General features: G+C 39.8%; 1 protein-coding gene across 7 annotated transcripts in view; it reads left to right on the top strand.

The window, feature by feature from the left end:
• NFIB (nuclear factor I B) overlaps positions 1-19,834 on the top strand; it is a 265,735-nt gene extending 245,901 nt beyond the window's left edge. For all 7 annotated transcript variants that reach the window (XM_086629999.1, XM_086630000.1, XM_086630003.1 and 4 more), the window contains 2 exons: positions 9,124-9,212; positions 19,705-19,834. In XM_086629999.1, the coding sequence (XP_086486125.1) occupies positions 9,124-9,212; positions 19,705-19,834 (219 nt within the window). The remainder of the gene's footprint in view (positions 1-9,123; positions 9,213-19,704) is intronic.
• The last annotated feature ends 1,158 nt before the right edge of the window (positions 19,835-20,992 follow it).

The raw sequence follows: 20,992 nt of genomic DNA on the forward strand, positions 1-20,992 counted from the left end.
TTTCAAAACATATACAGTATGTGTTTATTGTGTTTTGAAACACACACATCTCTCTTTTTAAACACAGTGGTGTAATTTCTGGATTTCTTTTCATGTGAAGTTTTACATAGTATCCTTTGAAAAGTCTCTGACATCCAGTTAATTTGGGGCAGTGCAATAATTTTTTCTTTTTACTACATGTTTTTAGACACAATTTTTTCTGTGAATGTGCTACTGCTTAAGCCCACTCCACCTTCTTCCAAGTTCACTGGGAGAGTTACAAATTTCTTGTTGCATGCCATAGGGTAGTGGCAGCACACTTAATTTTATCTCGGCTGAGTTTAGGACATGTAAATCATCTATTGTTTACTTCATGCATCTTCTATATATTTTTGGCTTTGTGTAGATAGAAATAAATTTGGAGATTTCAGCAGTGTCATAGGAACATAAAAGTGAGAGAGATCTTAAGGGTCATCAGAATATTTGGTGTTTACACACACTGTGTCTTATACTCCCTTTCATGGTAAAGCGTGTGGCCAGATGGCTTAGGGAGAAGGAGAAAATAAATTAGATCTCACACACACTTCATAAACAGAAAAATTATTCAATGCCACTGTGTGAAACCAATGTTCTCCTTTTTAAAGTATATTGATTCAAAGTCTCGTTATATTGTTTCAGAAGCATCAATTGGTGAACAGTAAGCCATATAGTAAATTTAAACATTGTGTCATGGTTTAATCTTTGCTGTGTATTCTCTACTCTTTTCTAACTTATGCAATGGATATATGTGCATTCTTGCCTTAGTGTGTTTGTGGCGGGGGGTGCATATGTGGATGTACACATATAAATATGTACAAAATTAGGGAATAGTATGTACTGCTGAAACCACTTGAAAGAACGGAATACTTAAAAACAAAGCTTTTTCTGATGGATAAATACAGTTATATGAGTGCGTATATATAAGTTTCTAATGAATTAGTTACCTTCACTCATTTAAATCCTGAAGGCATCTCTGAGATGACAGTGCCATATATGTTTAGTACCCAGAAAGTGAGGTAAAGCACTGAGACTGTCTAAACAACTTTAATAGAGCAAAGGTTATCCTTTGGTTAGGCAGAAATGAGATTGATTTACTCTGTCCTTTCATTACTTTACAACAATTTAAAAGAGACCACTCTTCTTGTGGTAGATTTTGAATGCATTTGGTTTGAAGCAGCCCATGATGAATGAAAAGAAAAATCAAGAGGTACATGAAATAAAGGCAATCAATCATTTTGCATTAGTGGAGAGAAATTCTGAATTAGAAAGCCAATGGTTTTAGTTCCAGAGAGGTCTTTTAAACATTCACCGTACCCTGTAATGCACATTGACCCCTTAAGAATAAATATTGTCACCAGTACTGTTTTTAGTTCATTGGAGGAGTCTTTATGAAGATTTATTCTCTCTGGTTATGAGAAATATTGGCATATACTATTAAGTACTTTTTGTTGTTGTTGTTAAAAAGAACCATTATGTAGCCTGTTTAAATTACAGTAGCCACCATAAATTTAAAAGTTACACGGACATTTTGCTACACACACTTACAGGGAGTCTTTTGACAAAGTGATAGTTTGCTAGAACTTCCAGGAAACAATTTATAGCACAACCTACCTGGAACACTCACGTTTAGATGGGAAGCACTCAATACAGCTTTGAAAGACAGTGCAAAATAGGACCAATGGGAGCAGTTTATTTGCTTTTACTGATCTGGATACTGTGAAAAAGATACTGTTACATGCATTACTTAGCATGCTACCTTGATAATTAGGAAGACAAGGTTCTAATGAGGAATTGCAACTAAGCAGTCCGCTTTCTGCTGTAATTGCTGGTGGGTCTTCCTTTTAACTGCCTTGAAATGCCAGGTATTTCTGTAACGTGACATGAACAGTTACGAAACATACCTCTTTGTTCACTGGCATCTAAAAAGTCACATGTGTGATATAATTTTTCTGTAAAAAAAGTCCTGTCAGCCCCACCCTACCTATGTATTATGAATTGTTAATGACTGTTTGGTTTACTTTTCTTGATTCAGCTTGTGAAGTTGTTAAGTATTGATAATATAATTGCAGGGAGTGTACCACAGGAAGGGGCAGGGGAAGTGATAAGAGCTAGTACCTGAGTGAGAGAGTTTTTCTTAATTTTACTGTTGGTGGGATTATTTTATGAAGTCAAGTCCAGTGCTCGATGCTCATCGTGTGTGCTGAGAAGCATCTTAAATGAAATGCACATAAAGATTGGATAATCTTCACAATCACGAGGCACATTTTTTCACCCTTCTTTCTCTGATTTGTACCTACTGCAGACTTGTGGTTTCTAAGCCTAGACTAGAGGAAAAAGCAACAAATTGAGGAAACTCAGTCAAATTCAATATTCTACAAGTGGACACAGTCCCTTTCCAGATTCTAGTTGTGTCTCCATTCTTTTGGCTAAATAATTTTAATGGAGAGGACAGTAACAGTTTAATGGAGAGTTCGGTAACAGGCTCAATGATCAGAATTCTCCTGGTTGTGTGATGGCATTTCTGCAGCCTGCTTGTGTTACTGTTCTCAACTTCATTAATTTATTATGTTCTTGAAATGATAGACACTTAGAGACAGGTTGATGTTGGTTCTGGCTATAAAGCTAGAATGTTGCCAGAAATACTAGTCATGCACTTTACCTATATAAACAGTACAGAAAAGGTGGCTGGCTGGCTGGATAGTTAAACATTTGTATTTATTGCAAATACAGAGTAATGGTTTCACAAATAATAAGATATCTGTTGGAATGAATTAAATAACTGAGAGGTTTTCTTTTTGGCCATTTATTTAATTTTAATGCACCTTGGAGCCTTGTATGGGTGATTCTGGTTTAATTAGAAAATATAAATAAATGGGAAGTCTATTGAGGCCTGTGAAGACAATAACCTCTGGAACTTTCCTGTCTATTACAGTAAGCTGTGCTAACTAATACTGGCCCAGCTGCTGAGGAGCTAGTGAGCTCTTCCAGTCTTTGCACTTTTTAATATGATGGTTTTCACTAGAGCTTGAACTTTCCAGGTGTGGTGTGCAGTAAGCGTGGTTTTCACAAAGCTCTGACATTTATGAGCGAGACATTTGCCATGTACGTAGTCATAAGAAACACTTCAGTTCTCTAAAATGTGAAACCAGAAAATTGCAGATAGCTTTTTATTTCCAACACACCAGGCTGCCCTGCCTCATTGGTAGGAAGTTGTTCTTACCAGATGCATCCTTTACTGAATCACACAGTTGGAAATGGAGTTCGATTCACACTGCTATTCGTCATGGAAATTGTGAACTTAGATGTCCACGGAACACGGAGTGTCTGTTTGCAAAATGCTTTGGGTGGACGTTGCTGTAGCTTTCAGCAGAAGGCTGAAAGAAGAACACAAGTAGACTCTTAAACAGAACTTCACAGTAACACCAGGAAACAGGTTATCAACACTTAGGCTGTTCTTATTGTGTTCCTTATCATAATGGACAGTTTGACGTAAAACTGGGTCACGTGAGCACCAGGGAGGTATGTAAATGGATAAGAGGTCACCTCTCACATATGCTTGCTGGAAAGGAAACACATTTAAAGGAAGTTTCAGTCAAAACAATGACAACATGTAAATGCTGATTTTTATGGGCTTTTCTCAACCAACAGAAGCTATAGCACAACCTCTTATTACACTTTCCAAAATACGTATCCACTTTCACTAGCAATCACAGAAGTCAGTCTTAGACAGATGCCTTTTAAATAGAAGAATACAAAACCTGATGAAATATTAACCCATAAAAGTTGTTCAGACTATGATTAAAGATTGAGCTGTTGAATCTGGATTTTTGATGAGCGTAGGATTTGTTTACTTAAAACTCTGCAGGGTGGTTGTGCTTGGAAGGTGCCTGGTTTAAACTGAAAAGGCAGCTTAATCTAGGTCTTGCTTAGAACTTCACACCGGTACGTCTCACAGCATTGGAAAATGCAAACCAAAGTCACTTTCCGAGCATTTTACAGTGGGCAGAACAGGAGCAGGGAGGTGGATGACTTTCGGGCAGGTGGAAGAGTTAGGAGAAGCACTCAGTCTGCTGCTCAGCTTCTGCCTGGGCCTGCAGCCCCTTCCCATGGCGCAACTGAGGCAAGTGATGGAGTTGCACCCCCTCCCTGGAGAAGCACTTGTGGTGGGCTTTGTGCTCTCCTCTGCTTCATGGGTGTAGCAGTGAGGATATATTGCAGGGATGAGGGACTGCTGCAGCGTCACCTGCTAGCAAATGGCTGGGCTCCCCGTGAGGTTTTCCCATTTTCTGCAAGGCTGGGCATGCTTTTCGACTCCAGAACAGAGACTCGTGTTCTTTTTCCGAGAGTTTAGACAAGAGAGAAATAAAAATTCATTGATAATGCTTTGTGGATGGAAAGTGTTACTGAAGTGTGATTCCTGTGGCTTGCCTTGCTGAAAACGACAAAGCTGTGGGACTGAAGAGCAGGCTTGTCCAACAGGTTTCTAGGAAAGACTTTTCACCATGTGTCGTGGTTTTAGGCTGATCCAGCAGCTAAAACTCACACAGTCTCTCCTTCTCCAGTAAAGTAGAGAGGAGAGAAAAAAAAACCAAAGGGACTGAGGGTTGAGACAAGAACAGAGGGAGCACCCACCAACCATGGTCCCGGGCAAAACAGGCAGAGCTTTTCTCAAAGCAAAACAGTTTATTAATGATTACTTAGAAGGACAAAGGGAAACAAAAACCGATTACTTGAGAGGACAGAAAGAAACAAAACCAGATCTTAAAACCGACACCTTCCCCCCCCCCCTTCCTTTTCCTCCCGGCTCTACCTCCTCCCCCCAGCAGCACAGGGGGCAGGGACTGGGGGAGTGCAGGTCAGTTCATTCCATGTTGTTACTGCTGCTTCTTTCTTAAAGGAGGAGGAGTCCTTACACCCTTTTCCCCTGCTCCAGTGGATCCCCTACCCACGAGGAAAAATCCACAAACTTCTCCAGCGTGAGTCCAGCCCACAGGAAACAATCCTTCCCCACAGATTGCTCCGGTGTGGGCTTTACCACAGTCTCGGGTACTTAGGGAGCTGTAGCCACTCGCTCCGGCGTGGGTCGTCACGCAGACTCCAGATGCCTCTCTGCCTTGTCGTGTGTCCCAACACGACCATCCTCAGGCTCAGGCATCTTCTCCCCACGGGCTGCGAGTGGGTCTCTGCTCCACCGAGGCCGTCCTGGTTGCAGGGGGGCCGCCTGCCATCTCACCATCAGCCGCAGGGGAAACTCGGCTCCGGCACCTCCTCCCGCTCCATCCTCACTGACCTGCTGTCGATGCAGCTGTTTCTCTCAGATCTCAGTCCTCTCCAGGTGAACTCAGCCCAGTGGGCACCCCGGGAGTGGGGTGCCCCCGAGTTCCCCAGCTGGCTCCGCCGCCGCCATCCTCCGTGGGCGGCGCCGGCCCAACGCAGGCAGCTGCCCGGCCGGGAGCCAGGGAGCGGGGGCAGTGCCCTCCTCCCTTCTCTGCTCGATCCTGGGCAAAGCACCTTTTCCGGTTCCTTTGTCCTGACTTAAATAGGGCAATTCGCAGAGGCGCCCTATTGGCTCAACCCCGAGGGGGATGGCAGTCTGATCTGGTGGCCGGAACTAAGCCTAACCCGGTTCCAAGACCGGGGAGGTTGCAGGGAGCAAAACCCCTCTCCTGCCACCAGAACCACCCCCCCCTCCACATCAAACCATGACATTCCACCCCTCGCCTCTGCGAATTCCATATTTAGGCACAACTTTAGTTACAGAAAGAGAACACAGAGTTACAGAAAGAGAACACAGTATCACAACAACATCGAAGAAGAAGAAGAACACACATTTTACAAACAATCCACCCCTTGTCCCTTCACCAGTCACAACAATCAAAGTTTCCCAAGGTCCTTCTGTTTTTCAGCACTGTGAAGTCCACGTTTTGCCCGTTACCTCTCCCAGTCACTATTCTTATCTCAAATTCCTCAGCCCCACGTTGGGCGCCAAAAAGGACAAAATGGGCCAGGGGTGCCCGCGGGTTCAATCCCCTGTCGGGGCGCCATGAAGGCAGGACACAATGCAGCTGAAGTAACCGCTGGGCTATAGCCGGTCACATGCCAAATCAGGTCATTTATTTTGTATTCATAGCATAGTTTTCAGAAAGTTAGTAGTGTTTTTCAGCGTGTATTATATGTCTCATGAAGATTATTTCTTGGGTCTTTCCACTGAGGAATTTAAGTTTTCTCAAGTAGTCTTCAAGCAGTTTCCTGCCTCTCGCTTTCACATGTCCTGCAGAGAAACTCTTTTAGTTGTCTTACTGTGGGTGAGAGTGAATGTGCTGCCTGGTCTCCAGCTAACACTGTGGCGTGATTTTAGAGGTCACTTAAGTTACTCTGAGGACTATAACTAGCCAGAAGGCTTTCAGCCTGTCCAGACAACACACAGCACTCAAAATACTGTACTAAAGTGCCTTACATCCTTCCAAAGTTTGGTGCTCATGTCAGGTCTGTGCCCCCAGGCTTTCCCTGCTGGGCTGTCTGGACATCCTCCAAGGGCAGCGTTCCAGCTGCTGTTGTAAACAGGCGTCTTCTTCCATCGAATGGAACCAGGGCTCATAGAGCTCTTTAAAGCTTCTCCAGCTTTTTTGCCCAGAAAGCACTCCACATACGTGAAGGATGCAGACGCAGACTTTGAAAGTGATACTTATACATACTTTCAAAAGTATATTTCTGAATCTCAGACATCCTGATCTCTAAGCAGGAGCATTTTGGCAGAGGAAATTTTATGTGAGGGAGAAAAAAAAAGTATTTTCCTGGCAGGTTAGTTTTTAAAGACAACATGGCAGCTACGTGAGTCTGCTGCAGTGTGGAGCAACAGTTTTTAATGTTGGGGAGGTGGTTTTCAGCATCGCTGAGGCAGTCCTGGGCTTATCACAGAACTTGTGGTCATATAGACCTGCAGGTTTTCAAGGTGGTGTCAGTCCCACAAGTATGGCACAGATGGTGCAGTGAATAGCACTGCAGTTTACACTAACTGTAAGTCTGGAGTAGTATGAATTTTCATAAATGTGTGTGTGTATGTGTCTACAGCATATATATAAAATGCACATGTTCTAGTGCTATCATTACAGTATTCAGATGTGTATGTATTGAGGCATGCATCACTATATATAATATGAAGTATGTCATTAATAACATTTATGAAATAGGTTTGAAAAGCTTTTTTTTGAGATTTCTGAATGATAAATTTAACACGTTAACTGTAAATGTGAAAAGTTGTCATACAGACTGTGGGAAGAACATAATGATTTAGTGCAGAAGGTGATTTACTAAAATGTAAGGTATCAATCTCCTACTATTTTCCCCAAATGGCAAATGCAATCAGATTCTACAGCAAGCTAAGTGCTTGCCAGATTTTTTAGCTAGGCCTGAGTGCATAAAATCATTCGGTAACACGAAATTTGTGATTTTAGTATTTTTTATGGTTCTAATCAGCCAAAGATTTTCCATTTTGTGAAAAAAGAAAAGGGGTGTGTGTGTGTGTGAACCGTTCAGTCTTATGTTTCAGCTTGAAGTGGGTTTTTGTAGCTGAGTTATAAAGCTTTAAAACACACCTCTGAAATGAAGATGGTGACATTCTCAAGGATTATAGCAGAAATACATCTACTGTACATTGAGTAACTGAGCTGAAATATTTTACCATGTCTTCAATATTAAAATTGGGTTTACAATACTGTTTTGTATAGAGACTAAACCAAATATTTACTTACCCCTTTCTTTAAACATATTTAATGTATTATTCACAGTTACCTCTAGCAAACTTTCTGACTGCATGTTTCCTTTTCTGGTTAATTTCATGTGGTTTAGTCATGCTTTTAATGGCCTTTAGAGAGTCCCTTGGAGTTCTTTAGATAACAAACAAGAAAAAATCCCTATGAAAACATCAGAGACTAACATTTCCATTTCTCAGACCTTAACAGCAGGAAGCTTACGAGTCTAACAGCCAGACAGGGTCAGATTTGCAATATTGTCTTGTCCTCAGCATTTGTATTTTTCAGGAAAAGAGTGCAATTAATTGTGCTCCTGTGAAAATAGTTTATTGTAGTTTGTTTGCTGTGGGCTGTGTTATCTAAAGACTGTGAATATGGATCAAGAAAACTAAAAGGCATCGAATGCAATTAAACTCGGCAATATTATCTTCAGAGTGCTATATCAAATGCAATAGTACAGCAATTTATATACAGCATGACTACACAGAGGTTAAATTGCATGTTTTCTTCACAAGCTGGATAAGTTCACTTTCTTAAACTTAAAAATAAGCAGTATATCTTTTCAATAAATCTGCTAACACTGTAGGGCAGCTGTTAAACAAACAGAGTACAGAGGGTTGCTTGAACAATCTGTGAAGGCAGAACTGATGCTCTGAGGATTTGGGAAGAATTTATTTCAGCTAGTATTTAGTGCATTCTTCATTATATTAAAATGAATTAAAGTATTTTAAAGGCTGTTATTCTGAATCTAAAGCAAGATTAGATTATTTTATCACCTCTTGCTAAGTAATACCACTTCCAGTAACACCAGATTAATACACTTCAGTTATGAAATACTTCTACCCTTCTTAAATAACAAGATAAGGACATATAGTTTGTTTAATTTGGGCAAATTTTCTATAAATTGCATGTCTTCTATGTTTCATGAAATGCATGCTACAAGATATTGATTATATTTGACCTTAATACACATTATATAAAGCATTACCTAGAGAAAACGGCATTTTTATTTCCTTTCTTAAAGTATCTCACTATTGAATATTAACATTTCCTTTTATTCCAGCTCAGTTTTTAATCTGATAATGGCTAATTGTTATGTGCTAAACACTAGTTACTCTTTTATGCTTTATTAATAATGGCGCGTATTAAAGTAGCATTATCTTAAGCAAATCTATAGGCATTTATTTCTCAGAATAAGTTATTTTTCGTTGTTCATTTGTTTTATTTTTTAAAGTTACTTCTTGGGAAAGTAAGGCTTTTGCCATATACAGTACTAGTTTGCATGTGTTCATTTAAATACTAAAAACTGCAGTACTGCTCGATCCATATCTGACTGCTAGGTTTCAATTGACAGCTGAGAATTTGTGACTGGACCATGAATCAAAACGGCAGGCATTTATACCCCAGTGCCAGTGAGGATACATTGGGAATTACTTGGCAAAGGTAACATTTTAATTATTTCCACCCCTACACCACCTCTAAAAACGTTGCATTGAGCTACAGTGTCTGTTTTAGCGAGCCTCCAGACAGCATTTGATCAAAACACGTGTATAACATTTCTCCCTTACACAGTCAGGTTATCTTTAGTGTAAGCTGGATTTAGAAACTACCTTAATTAGGCACCTGGAATGACAATGCTGTGCTGTCAAATGCAAAGGGTTTGTAAATTTAAGGGAATACTGATCTTAGGCTTTAAAAATGAAAATGTCGTTTGCAGAGTTAAAGGTCATATTTTGGGGGGCTTAGTGGTTAACGCAAAGAAAATGGTGCTGTTAGAGGTACAGATAATAATACCTGTCTGAGGTGGTGGTGGTTTTGGACAATGAATAACCATGCTATTCATAGAGACTTTTCTGACCAGTCGGCTGGTGTAGATTTAGGTCACTAACGTGTACATGAAGGTAAGATATAAACCATCTCATTTCTCAACTAAATAGCAGAATAATTAGGAATGATTTACAGAAAAGAGAAATTTTTTTTTTTTTTTGTATGAAAAAAATCAAACACAATAAACCCCATTAACCTTTGGTACATTAATAAATTACTCATTATTATCTTTTACATCTCTTGGTATATAATGAATTACGGTAACAGTAGAGGTGTGTGTGTCTAAATAGGTGTGTAAACAAATCAGCATAATTGTGATACATCAGTTTCTCACCTCTTTCGTGTACAGGATTATCTGCAACACTCAGCACTTAATGGGGGCTGTACATGTAAAGCCTGTGGGTTCAAATGTGTCAGATGAAGTATTAGCTACTCACTTTCGAAAAAGTTTTAAATGCTTCTTGGACATTTGTGTGCAAAGGAAAGTATCAGTACTTCTGAATTGTTTGTGTAAGAATGTGTGTGAGTGTGGATAATGTACAAAATTCTTTTGATGCACTGTATTGTACTGTGGATTGCTAGAAGGTTTGGGGTTTCAGAGTATCAGCTTGGAAGGGTAATTATGGAACTTGAAAATTGGTGCTGTTTACAAATCTGAAGTTTAAATGCCTTGAGTATTTTTACTTTACTTTTTGCAATTTTTCGAAAAAGTATTTAAAATCTGGAAGGATTTTGGTGGAAAAGCAAGGTGGTGTCATTTCTTCTCTTATAGATTAAATATCTCAATGGAAAATTATCTAACAGATTCACCTCATAACCTCGAGGGCTGTGATTCACATTATAAGTCCCCATCATGCAGTAATTGCCACAGTTCTCAATGTACTGCTAAGAGTGAATACAAACTGAGCTAGGATAGCACAGAGGGGGTGATTTATTCTCCCAATACAAGGGGTGTTGCTTTTTCAGGGGATTGTCAGGTTTTAGGAAATGATATCACAACTGTCTGTCTAGGAACATCTTTGAATGGTTTTAATCAGTCATCGCTCGAGCCCCCTTTAAAGCGATGCCAGTTTATACCAGCTGAAGCACTGCCCCAGTGTTGGCTGAATTCTGTTTTTCGGTACCCATCGCACAAGACCCTTGAGCATAAATTATGAAAAGAAAGGAAAGGAGCGAAAAAGACTTCTAGGTGATGACCAGCGAAACTTTGGTGATGAATGCAAGCACGCTCCATGATCCGCTCGCCTTTATAGACAAAACTGCTTTGCAGGTTGCTTCCGGAGTGCTGCCTGCCACTTTGACCCTGCCAACATACAGAAGTGCTGGATGAGCTTGGGCACAAATTCTGCCACCAGCTCCTCTTTATAGGCCTAGTAAATTCAAGGCTCAGTAGGCTACGCTGGAATTAAGCACAGCCTTGGAGGGTAAAGAAACAGTTAGCTCTCTCTAAGTAATGGCTTCTAGGATGTTGGCTTTGGAATACAACATTCTTCAAAGCCCATGTAAGTGAGGATCTGAGAACAGAAATTATACCTCTGCAAGCTAAGGAGCAGCGAGCCCTTCTAACTTGAAAACTGACACTGAAAAAAAAAGGAACGTATTGCAAAAGGAATTGGTTGTCATTGGCAAAGAAACAAATTCTAGTCCAGACAGGCAAATTTTCCTCCACGGAATGGTTTGATAAATGCTTGATTGTGTGATTTCCTCAAATCTGCAGTGCTTATTTAGATGTACTTGATCTGACCTTTTACAGCAGGCTTTTCTGATTATTGTAAGCATATTGGTAAAAAGTTGACAGTGCCTCAGTGTTAGCTGTCCTGCCTCTACAGAAACCAGGTAGCAGGGGTGGCCAAGCTCAAAGTTTTGTGGTGGAGCATTGTTGGTGAACCACATCAGTGAATGATGACAAAACTTCTCTTATTTCTGTGTTCTTTGTCTTATCAGTAGCTGCCTGTCATACCTGATAGCAAATACGATGCGTAGATTTCAAAATATGGTACAAATATATTTTCTGTTTTTTTCTTGTGTATCTGTTGGCATATAAAGTCCCAGGTATAAGACAGTAGTGGTCCGTATGCGAAAGACTGAACTTTGAAAAAAAAAGTGAATATTAGTAATACAAGACAAAAGAGCCACCCAAACCACAAAACTTTCAGTCATTGATGCACCATTTTCTCCAAAACCAGAAGACTTGCAAGGAATAGCGATAATGAAAACTAGAATAATACTTTGCTTGGCTGAAATAACATTCTAGTTATCTTTAAAGGAGATACTTAGATAAAACATCCTGTGAACATCCTAAAAAAAGGGAAAAAACCCCAGCTATTTGGTAAGGTATTTGGAAGTAGTAATTTTTATTTTGCTTCTCGTACCCTAACCATCTACAATTTCTTGTTGTTGTCGTTACTTACAGCATTTATGATACATATTTTATTATCTCTGCCGAAATTTGCACATTTAAGAACATCAATGGAACTAAGTTCTCAAGTACTTTTAAGATCGTTTAGGTCATTTTTTTGCTGTACATACGAAGATACTCATAATCCATTACAAAAAACCAACCTTTTTTCATAACCAGGGATCTGTGACAGCACTGTTTTCCTAGAGACAGAAGGTGAGAGGAAGCTGCGAAAATCTGTAAGGCTCAATTAGGAAAATTCAGTCTCAGTTGCTACGTGAGAGCAAGAGCATATGCAACAAGTAAATTGAAGACGTGAGTGAGAGTGAGAAAAAGTGTGTCTCTGTGTGTGTCTAAGTCTGGTAACATGAGCTCGAGCCTGAGTCTCAGCCACTCGTTATGCCATTGATATTAATTCCCGTGGGACTACTCGCAAAAGCCGGCACGATGAGTCTCTTTCAAAGCATGTTGAGTATTTGCAAGTCTTTCACAGAATTCAAGCAAATTTTCATTGCCAAAGCGTACATTTTAACTCAGCTATTGCCAAATATATATTTATTCCCCACCATTGTTATTTATATTCATTTTTTTAACAATCTTTCTGCGTTAGTTTTATGGCTTAACTGTTGTTGAACATTACATTTACACTCCCGAGGCAAATGCACTAGGTTAGCATTTCCTGCTTTCCGTCTGTTATCTTGACACATGGCGTAGTACAACAGCTGGTTTGTTCCTGGAGATGCTGAGGGGAGCTCTGTGCTCAGAGTGCTGAGTTTCCTCCTCAGCTCTAGCTGCAAGGGTGTTCTGCTTTCCAAGCATCATGTATTTCCCCCAGCACCGCTCTGGGTTTATGATAATAATGCTGATAAGGCAATCAAAAGAGATAATCTCTGATTTGTGAAAGGAGTAAGAGGGGAATTGAGAATGGGTACAGATTGCTTTGGTAGCAGGGTACCTTGTGTGTGTTTGGTATTGAGCAAACACATAGCTAAAGTAACACAGTCAGCAGCATTGCTGTTGGAAGCACATTTTGGCAAACACAGACACCTGTTAGAGCAATGGTTCATACCCTTCCCCCTTCCCCCACACCTCCCCAGTCCCCTCAGGCAATGTTTTGGAATAGGAGCATCAATTCATTACAATTTAAGGACAAAAACGCTGAAGTATCCTGATTGTAAAAGTATTCATAGAAGGAAAACCTAATGATTTCTGGTCTTTATCAATTTAAATTGCTAACTCTAATAGTTTTGCCCAACTCTGTAATGCAGAAAGATGTGCAGAACATTATGTTTCCTCTCCATCTAGGCAAACATCTTCAGAACACTTCCTAAGAAATTAATTGTATTCAAGCCAGACTTGCATGCTGCCATCCCACAGGAAATGGGTCAGCAATCCATTAAGATGCCATTAGATAATCTAATTTGGAACTTAATCTCTAAATTAACCATGCTCCATACTTGAAGCATACTTGAGAGAAAGAAAAAAAGTTTATGTTTGAATCGATAGGGGAGCCGAAGCGTGAAGAAGGCTGTTTGTTTTTTCTGTAGCTGTGGTCACGTCTCAAGCCGTCTGGTAACCAGGAGAAACCAGACATGATGTAATTCCAGATTGAACTTGAACTTCAGGGATTTAGAATGGGGGAACAATGGACCATAGGAATCAATAATGTCCATTTTCCACATGATTATGTTTGGAGCTTTAAGTTAACCTTTATTGGAGAAGCAGCACGGACCGCAGTGTGACCAGAATGAATGAGATGATCCAGAAGCAAGATGTTAAAGTAAAGAAAACAACTTTAGTAATATTTTCTGAGCAGCACTGCAGATTCCAGCAGGATTAGAAAAGTTCCCGCTCTGCAGTGAACTGGTTGCCTGTTCTGAGCACTCTTTGTTCACTTAGGTAGGACAAACTTAATCTTACGTTTCCTGTCAGATGATTTTTGGCAGCACTGCTAGGGAAGGAGGAGCACATTATAGAGAATTCCCAAGTGTAAGCTGTATCTTTAACCCCTTGGTTACTCCAGTTTTTTACTTCTTGATCATCTTATCCCTAGTTGTTTCTTTTGAAGCTGTAAAACTACACTGTTGGTTTTTTGTGTTTTTTGATGTTGTTGGGTTTTTTTTGTGCAGTTAGGATTATCTGCATTATTATTTAGTCAAGCTAATTTGATAAGTAAAATTTTAGTCATATTTTTAAAAAGTGCTAAGGTGAAAAATCTAATGGGTTAAAATGGCAAATGGTAATATTTGGGGAAAAAAAGCAATGTAGATATGGAAAGTGAGAAGTCAGTCTTTCATAGGCAACTCAATGGTCTCTGATAACCCGAGATCACATTCTCCATGGTTTGGCTCTATGGGAGGCAGCCCTCCACTTGGTCACAGCCCCCTCTGTGCACATGCATGTTGGCAAACCTCCTCTAGCCCTGTCTCTGCATCAAAGGCTCATGCATGCAAGGTCCAGGGCACGGCGTGGACATGCACCGTCTCTCTGGGCCCTTACTCTGCTGTGGATTGTCTTTGTTAGTGATGGGCCCTGTGGCCTCTTCCTGATCTTTCCTTACCTTTTTCTAGTTACATTATCACAAAAAGGAGTCTTCAGGAAATGGAATATGTATCCTTTACAGCAGAATTCCCTTTTCCCTCCTTTGGGCATAAATCAGTAGATCTTTACCTCTTCCATCTGCGAGATGGGTGGTGTGTGGCCGCTAAACTATAAAAGTCACCCTAAATTAAGCTAAGGTATATTTAATATATCTCTTGAAATAAGTGCTCACCTTGGAGGTGAAATTTGGCAGCTGTTTAACTACAGATACCGGTTTAGAATGGTAACAGAAGTACCACATTAAGTAGATGCCAGAGGGGTGGTTATTTTTTTGGCAGAAATGCACAAGTTGGAATTTAGCCAGGGCACTGAGGTTAGCACAATTGCCTTTCCAAAGTTCATATGATCTTAACTATTTGAAATGGTAACGTTCCCTGTCCTTGTGTGGGCGAGCACTTGCTTCATACAGGGATAGACGAAGCTTGCTTGGTTACTCACTAGTGCCACTTCTCTCAACAGCAAAGGCATTTCTCCTTTTTCTGTCCAAAGACTGACCTGGCATGATCTGATATACCTTGTCTAAGCTAGTACCTTCATGCAGAAGGTAATAAAGGTGTGAGAAGGAAATACTGTTTTATGCGTGCTTTCCGAATGGTGAAATCCTTTTACAGACTTCTGACGCTGTAGTAGAAAGAAGGTAGTAACTGGTAAAAAATAAGAGTCTTAAAATCCTTCAGATTTGCTCAGGTCTGATTTGATTTATTTTTTATTGCATTTAGTTAATTGTTTAATGTTATTATACTCTTTATATTATTATAACCTCCGAAGTGGACTGTATATATGTATAATGTTAGTACTGCTTGTGGTCCATTCCAGTAATATTTTAATCATGGTTCTTGAAACAGCAATTATTATCTTTAAGAGGAAATCATGGCAGAAATCTTGATTGAATTAACATGTGAAAACTGTAATGGAAACTGTAATGGAGAATGTTAACCCTGTAGGATGCCTGCAGAATTTTCCTTTGCTATTTTATTACATTTGAACAGATAAATACATTATACTTGCCGTGGATAGAGATGGAACTGATGACTATATAGCATACCTGATAGTCTAGTTCTGGTGAGAGAAAACTGTTTCTGATAGTGGAATTTCTTAGAGGCATAATGCTTCAGGAGGATGGTCCTGCAAACCATACTCTCTGTCACAAAGGCTACTAGTCTGAATCTCACGCCAATATCTGATGGTGCATTATCGTGTAATTTTCTTCAAAACCTAGCCTAGAGCAGTTTTTTGGAGGTCTCATTTCATATTCCAAGGGACAGACATTTATGTAATAACCTCTGTCATCACAGGGCTCACAGATTTCCCTGGGAGCAGTGAGCTGGAGAGTGGGGTAGACCTACTTTATTCCACCCAAACATACAGAGCTCTTTTATCTGAAGGAGAAGCCGCGTGGGCAGAGGGACATCTCATTAACTTCTGCAAGGATAACCAGCTTGTCCTGGGCAATGGAAATAGTTTTGGCACTTAGTGAACAGAGACAGGGCATTGCCTCTGCTCCTGTGAGGCTGGAAGTTCACTTAAATTTACCACCAATGTAATGGGGTGCGTGGGAATGTCGGATAGACAGCCATATATATGCAGCCTAGCAGAACCTGAGTAATTCTTCTGGTTATTCTCTGTATCATGGCTGTTCTCAGAGCTTTGCGCTGTGGTTAGTGCTGTTCACCCGGTGGGTGCGTGCAGGTCCGGGACCTCAGCCCGCCGTCGGAGGTGTCGGAGCGACGGCTTTTCCAGCTGCGTCCTGCCCCACCGCCGCGGCCGGCAGCGAGGGGCTCAGCGCCAGCAGCACCAGGGCCTTCCGGAGCTCCCGTGGGATCTACGCAGTGCTGGCATGGGAGTTGTCCTGCTCCCTGAGGGTTCCTAAGCAGCATGGGTGAATTCGTTGCCATCTGCCTTTTTGTCGTGGTCGCAATACAAGGCTTGGAAGGTTTATATTAACACCTATATTGAGTTTGTATGTCGATGGCAACAACAGTCCTATCAGTCGCTTGCTACAACTTATCTTCCAGTACTTCAAGGGGGCCTACAGGAAAGCTGGGGAGGGACTTTTTACAAGGGCATATAGTGACAGGACAAGGGGCAATGGATTTAAACTGAAAGAGGGGAGATTTAGATTAGATATAAGGAAGAAATTCTTCACTCAGAGGGCAGTGAGGTACTGGCACAGGTTGCCCAGAGAAGCTGTGGCTGCCCCATCCCTGGAAGTGTTCAAGGCCAGGTTGGATGAGGCTTTGAGCAACCTGGTGTAGTGGAGGGTGTCCCTGCCCATGGCAGGGGGGTTGGAACTAGATGATCTTTGAGGTCCCTTCCAACCCAAACCATTCTATGATTCTATGATCTTTACTGAGCGCTTTCCACAAGATCAAGATCTCAGTCTCCTATATGAAGAAGTAGGTAAGAAAGCTGCTACAAATAGTAACTTGTTCTTTATCAGCACTGACTGCTTTCCTTCACCCGCTGTAGTAGTTAGAAGGCTGTCAACTTTAAAGCAAAGAGCAAGTCATATATATATGTATCCAACCACTGAAGTGCACTGTACATCTTCAGAAGGATAACCTGGAAGCTGTGTGTTTAGTCTTTGTGACAGAAATTCTCTAAATACCACGTTGACCTCACACAAAATTTACATTGTTTTATTTACTGTTCTATTTTTTTTAAAGTCGCTAAACACTGTAAATCCCATGTAACAGGACAGCAAGGATCTGTGCACTGTAAGGCATATACTCAGACAATTCCTGAGCAAATAAATCTGCTTGATTTTTTTTTTTTTTATTTTTTTTTTTTATTACTAGTTCCTATTTTTACAAATCCCTGTGCTTGGAAACGATTTGCATTGTGCCTGTTATTTCAGAATCTACTTCTTAACGTAACTGAAATCCGAAAAGGAAAGAACAAAAAATTCATTTTAAAACAAATTGTGGAGGAAGATGAAGAATAAGTTGAAACAATTAAGCCTCTTAAATGAGATTCTGGTATTGAATTTTTTTTTTTTGGAAACATAATCTTTTCATCAGATCATGTTGGACAAATCTTTCATGCATAACTGGGTTTAAGTCTTTGTGAATATTTCAAGATTTGCAGTGTAACCGTGGTTTTTGAATTTCAAAAGGGGTTATTTCTCCAATAACAGATTTTTTTTTTTATTTGTAATAGTCAATAGAGTTTTTTAAAAAACCAAATCTTTAATTAAACATATTAGCAGATCTTAGATTTTGAAAATGATAAAGCAAGATTTTTTTAGTTTCTGAAGAGGTTAAAATTCCTCAGATTTTCAGACGACCTTCAAGAATATACCCAATTAGAAAAAAATCCAACCCTATTAAATAATATTTGCGCTTTGGGCATTTAAAATACATTAAAATATTAATATTTCTTATATTTCCTTGAGGAAAAAAATTAGTCCTGCTCCCTTCAGAATTTGACCATTATTGAAACAGGCAGGTCAGCAATTTTTTTCTACTTTTTTACGTGTAAAACAGAGTAATTGAAAGTAATTGGTAGAAATCAAAATAGTAAATGAACATGTTTAGAGAGGTAAAGAGTATCCAACAGGAGCAGATGACAGAATCTGTTTGTATTATTTTTAATACAAAAGACCTGGGGATTTCACAAAATAACTTGACCTCTTTCTTTAATATTCGTACAGCAGCAACTGAAAGGATCACATAAATCTGCCGAGTGAAGTGTAGTTATTTCATACATGCTTAAAATAGATAAAGAGGGTCTGCTTTCCTCTTTGCATCCGATGCCACAGAATTGCATCTACTCATCCAGGGAGAGGGCAGAGCCACGGAGGGGTGACAGAAGACAGAGGAGGAAGAAAATTTCCAGCACCCGTCCTCCACAAAACATATGTCAGAGGTTTTAGTCTTCAGATGCGTTATCATGAAGCTTGTCAGTCTAATCCCAATGTGCATTCCTAAGTAAGCTGTTGTGTTTGTGGGAACACCTAGTGTGGAGAAAAACTTGATACAGTGAAATGCAGAGGAGGAATCACGTGTTTGCACCCTCTGTGTCCAGTTTTGGTGTTATTTGACAATGATTGCTGACATAACAGTGCTGGTTTCCTTCTGAATAAAATTGGCAAGTCTTTAGTCTCTAAAGTCCATTATTTCTGGATTGCCAGAAACACATCGAAGGACGAGGCTGCTCAGAGTCTACTCTGGGTACTGAACAGAAGCAGCTGAGGTCTTTACTTGAGGATCTATCTTGCAAATACTGTTGGGTATGATACCTGCTACTACTTGGTGCCTGGTAAACATGTGAATGCTGTTGAGACTTGAGCTCCTCAGTGACAGAATGCTTTTGAAATGATGACTTAAGTTCCAAAGTCATTGAATTGCCTTTGAAAATATTTTCTTTCTCACACATTTGTCGAAAAATTTATGGTACTCACTGCTGATCTTGGCGGCAAGTGTTTACATGATTGGGCCCTGTGTTATCCAGTGTTCCTTAGGCACTGATACCTTTTGGGAAAAATCTGGAAAGATAGCAGTTCTTTTGAATATTAAAGGTCCTCTGTTATCCTGGGGACTGTCACACCACAGAGGTCCATCTTGGGAATGAGACAAGATAAACTGCTGGGTTCTAAGAGGGTAGGAAATTGCACAGGAAGCTTAAACACTGAACTTTTATATTGTGTTCTTGAAAAGAGCAAGCCTGTACGCTGTCATGTATTTCAGTAGCTCTTAAATAATATCCGTGGTGCCATATCGTGTCATTTGTATGGTTTAGTTGTGTCTGCTCTATGTGTTTGCATCTGAAATTTTCGGGGGCTTTCATAAACAGACGGGCCATTTAGTGTAAGACAGCAGTAGTACTACTTGCAACTGAGATCAACACAATTATTTTTCTTTCAAATAAGTCATACTTTCACAAAGAAAACTGTGAGGTAGACCCTCAAGTAATAGTCATAAATTTGGTTTCTTATTGTATTTAAGTAGTGCTTTTAATTATGAATATTGGCTTAACCCTGATTCAAATTAATTGTGTTCTGAGTTTTGCAACATGTTTAATTTATGTTTTGTTTTTTGTTTTTTGTTTTTTTTTTCTCTCTCTCTCCTTCTCTCTCTCCTTCTCTCTCTCCTTCTCTCTTTTCAACAGTCCTGGTACCTGGGCTAGCTTGGTTCCTTTTCAAGTATCAAATAGAGCACCGATCCTGCCGGCAAATGTCCCAAATTATGGTTTGAACATAATTGGAGAGCCTTTCCTTCAAGCAGAAACAAGCAACTGAGGGAAAAAATAAAAAATAAAGATCAAAATTAAAAAAGAAAAAAAGGAAGGAAGACAGGACGAGGAAAGAAACTGAAGAAAGAAGAAAAAATAGACCAGCAATTGCAGCTCTTACAATCACTAATTCCCTTATGGTTGAATCTGAAATGACATACAAAGGGTCGATGATATTTCACTGATGGGTAGAACGCAGCCCCTGCTAAGTAGCCTTTGTTATATGAAGTCTGCTGGGAAATAGATGTTCTGTCTCTGACAATATATTTTAACTGACTTTCTAGATGCCTTAATATTTGCATGATAAGCTAGTTTTATTGGTTTAGTATTGTTGTTTACGCATGGGATCACTATTCCCAGTTATCTCACAAAACAAAGGCTAGGCAGCAGCAAGAGAGCTGCGGGAGGACAAGGGTCGTGAGCCAACCATCTTCTCAACACTCTGATTTCTAAATGTTTTAAAAATAAGCTCTGTAGCCTTTAGTTATCAGTATGGATTTATTAAACTTTGGCCCTTAATTCAGCCTTTTCTAGTGTGTTATGCGGTTTGAAGTTTTCAATCGGTATGAACACACGGGCTCTATGGAAGAAATGCCTCTACGTAGGTAAAAGTGTTATCTCCTCATGCAACAGTAAGAAAGAAAAGAAAAAAAGTGAAAGTTTTCCCCACTAAAGAAACACTTACAGAGGCAAGTGCAATTTAATAATCATATCTAAGGGGTCATCACTATAAGTCCTTCAGCCCTTGGACTCTAAATTGAGGGGATTAAAAATAGAAATAAGAAATACTTTGAACAAACTTATTTTTCCCCTCAGTTTTTGAGGGCATTAAAAGGCATTAGATCAAGACAAATCACGTCCTTGAGAAAAAGAAATCAATGGAAACACAGCACTTATGTTGATTTAGCTGCTGCCTCCACAGAGGGGTAGAATTTATTTATTTAAAGTTACTGGTTGCATCAAGAACCCATAGGGTTTTTATTTCTGTAAAATCTGCATCATAGAGACAAAGAGATAGGCAAATCCATGTCACAAGGGCAAAGCTTACCGTTTACAAACTGGTAATACCAGGATGGGGATATGTTATATTTAAATAATGCACTCTTAATGTAAGTCTAATTACAGGGTGCTGAAAACTTGCATGGTGCTTTCAGAAGTTAGCCTT

Source organism: Tauraco erythrolophus, chromosome Z (assembly GCF_009769465.1).
Source record: "Tauraco erythrolophus isolate bTauEry1 chromosome Z, bTauEry1.pri, whole genome shotgun sequence".
Lineage (NCBI taxonomy): Eukaryota > Metazoa > Chordata > Aves > Musophagiformes > Musophagidae > Tauraco > Tauraco erythrolophus.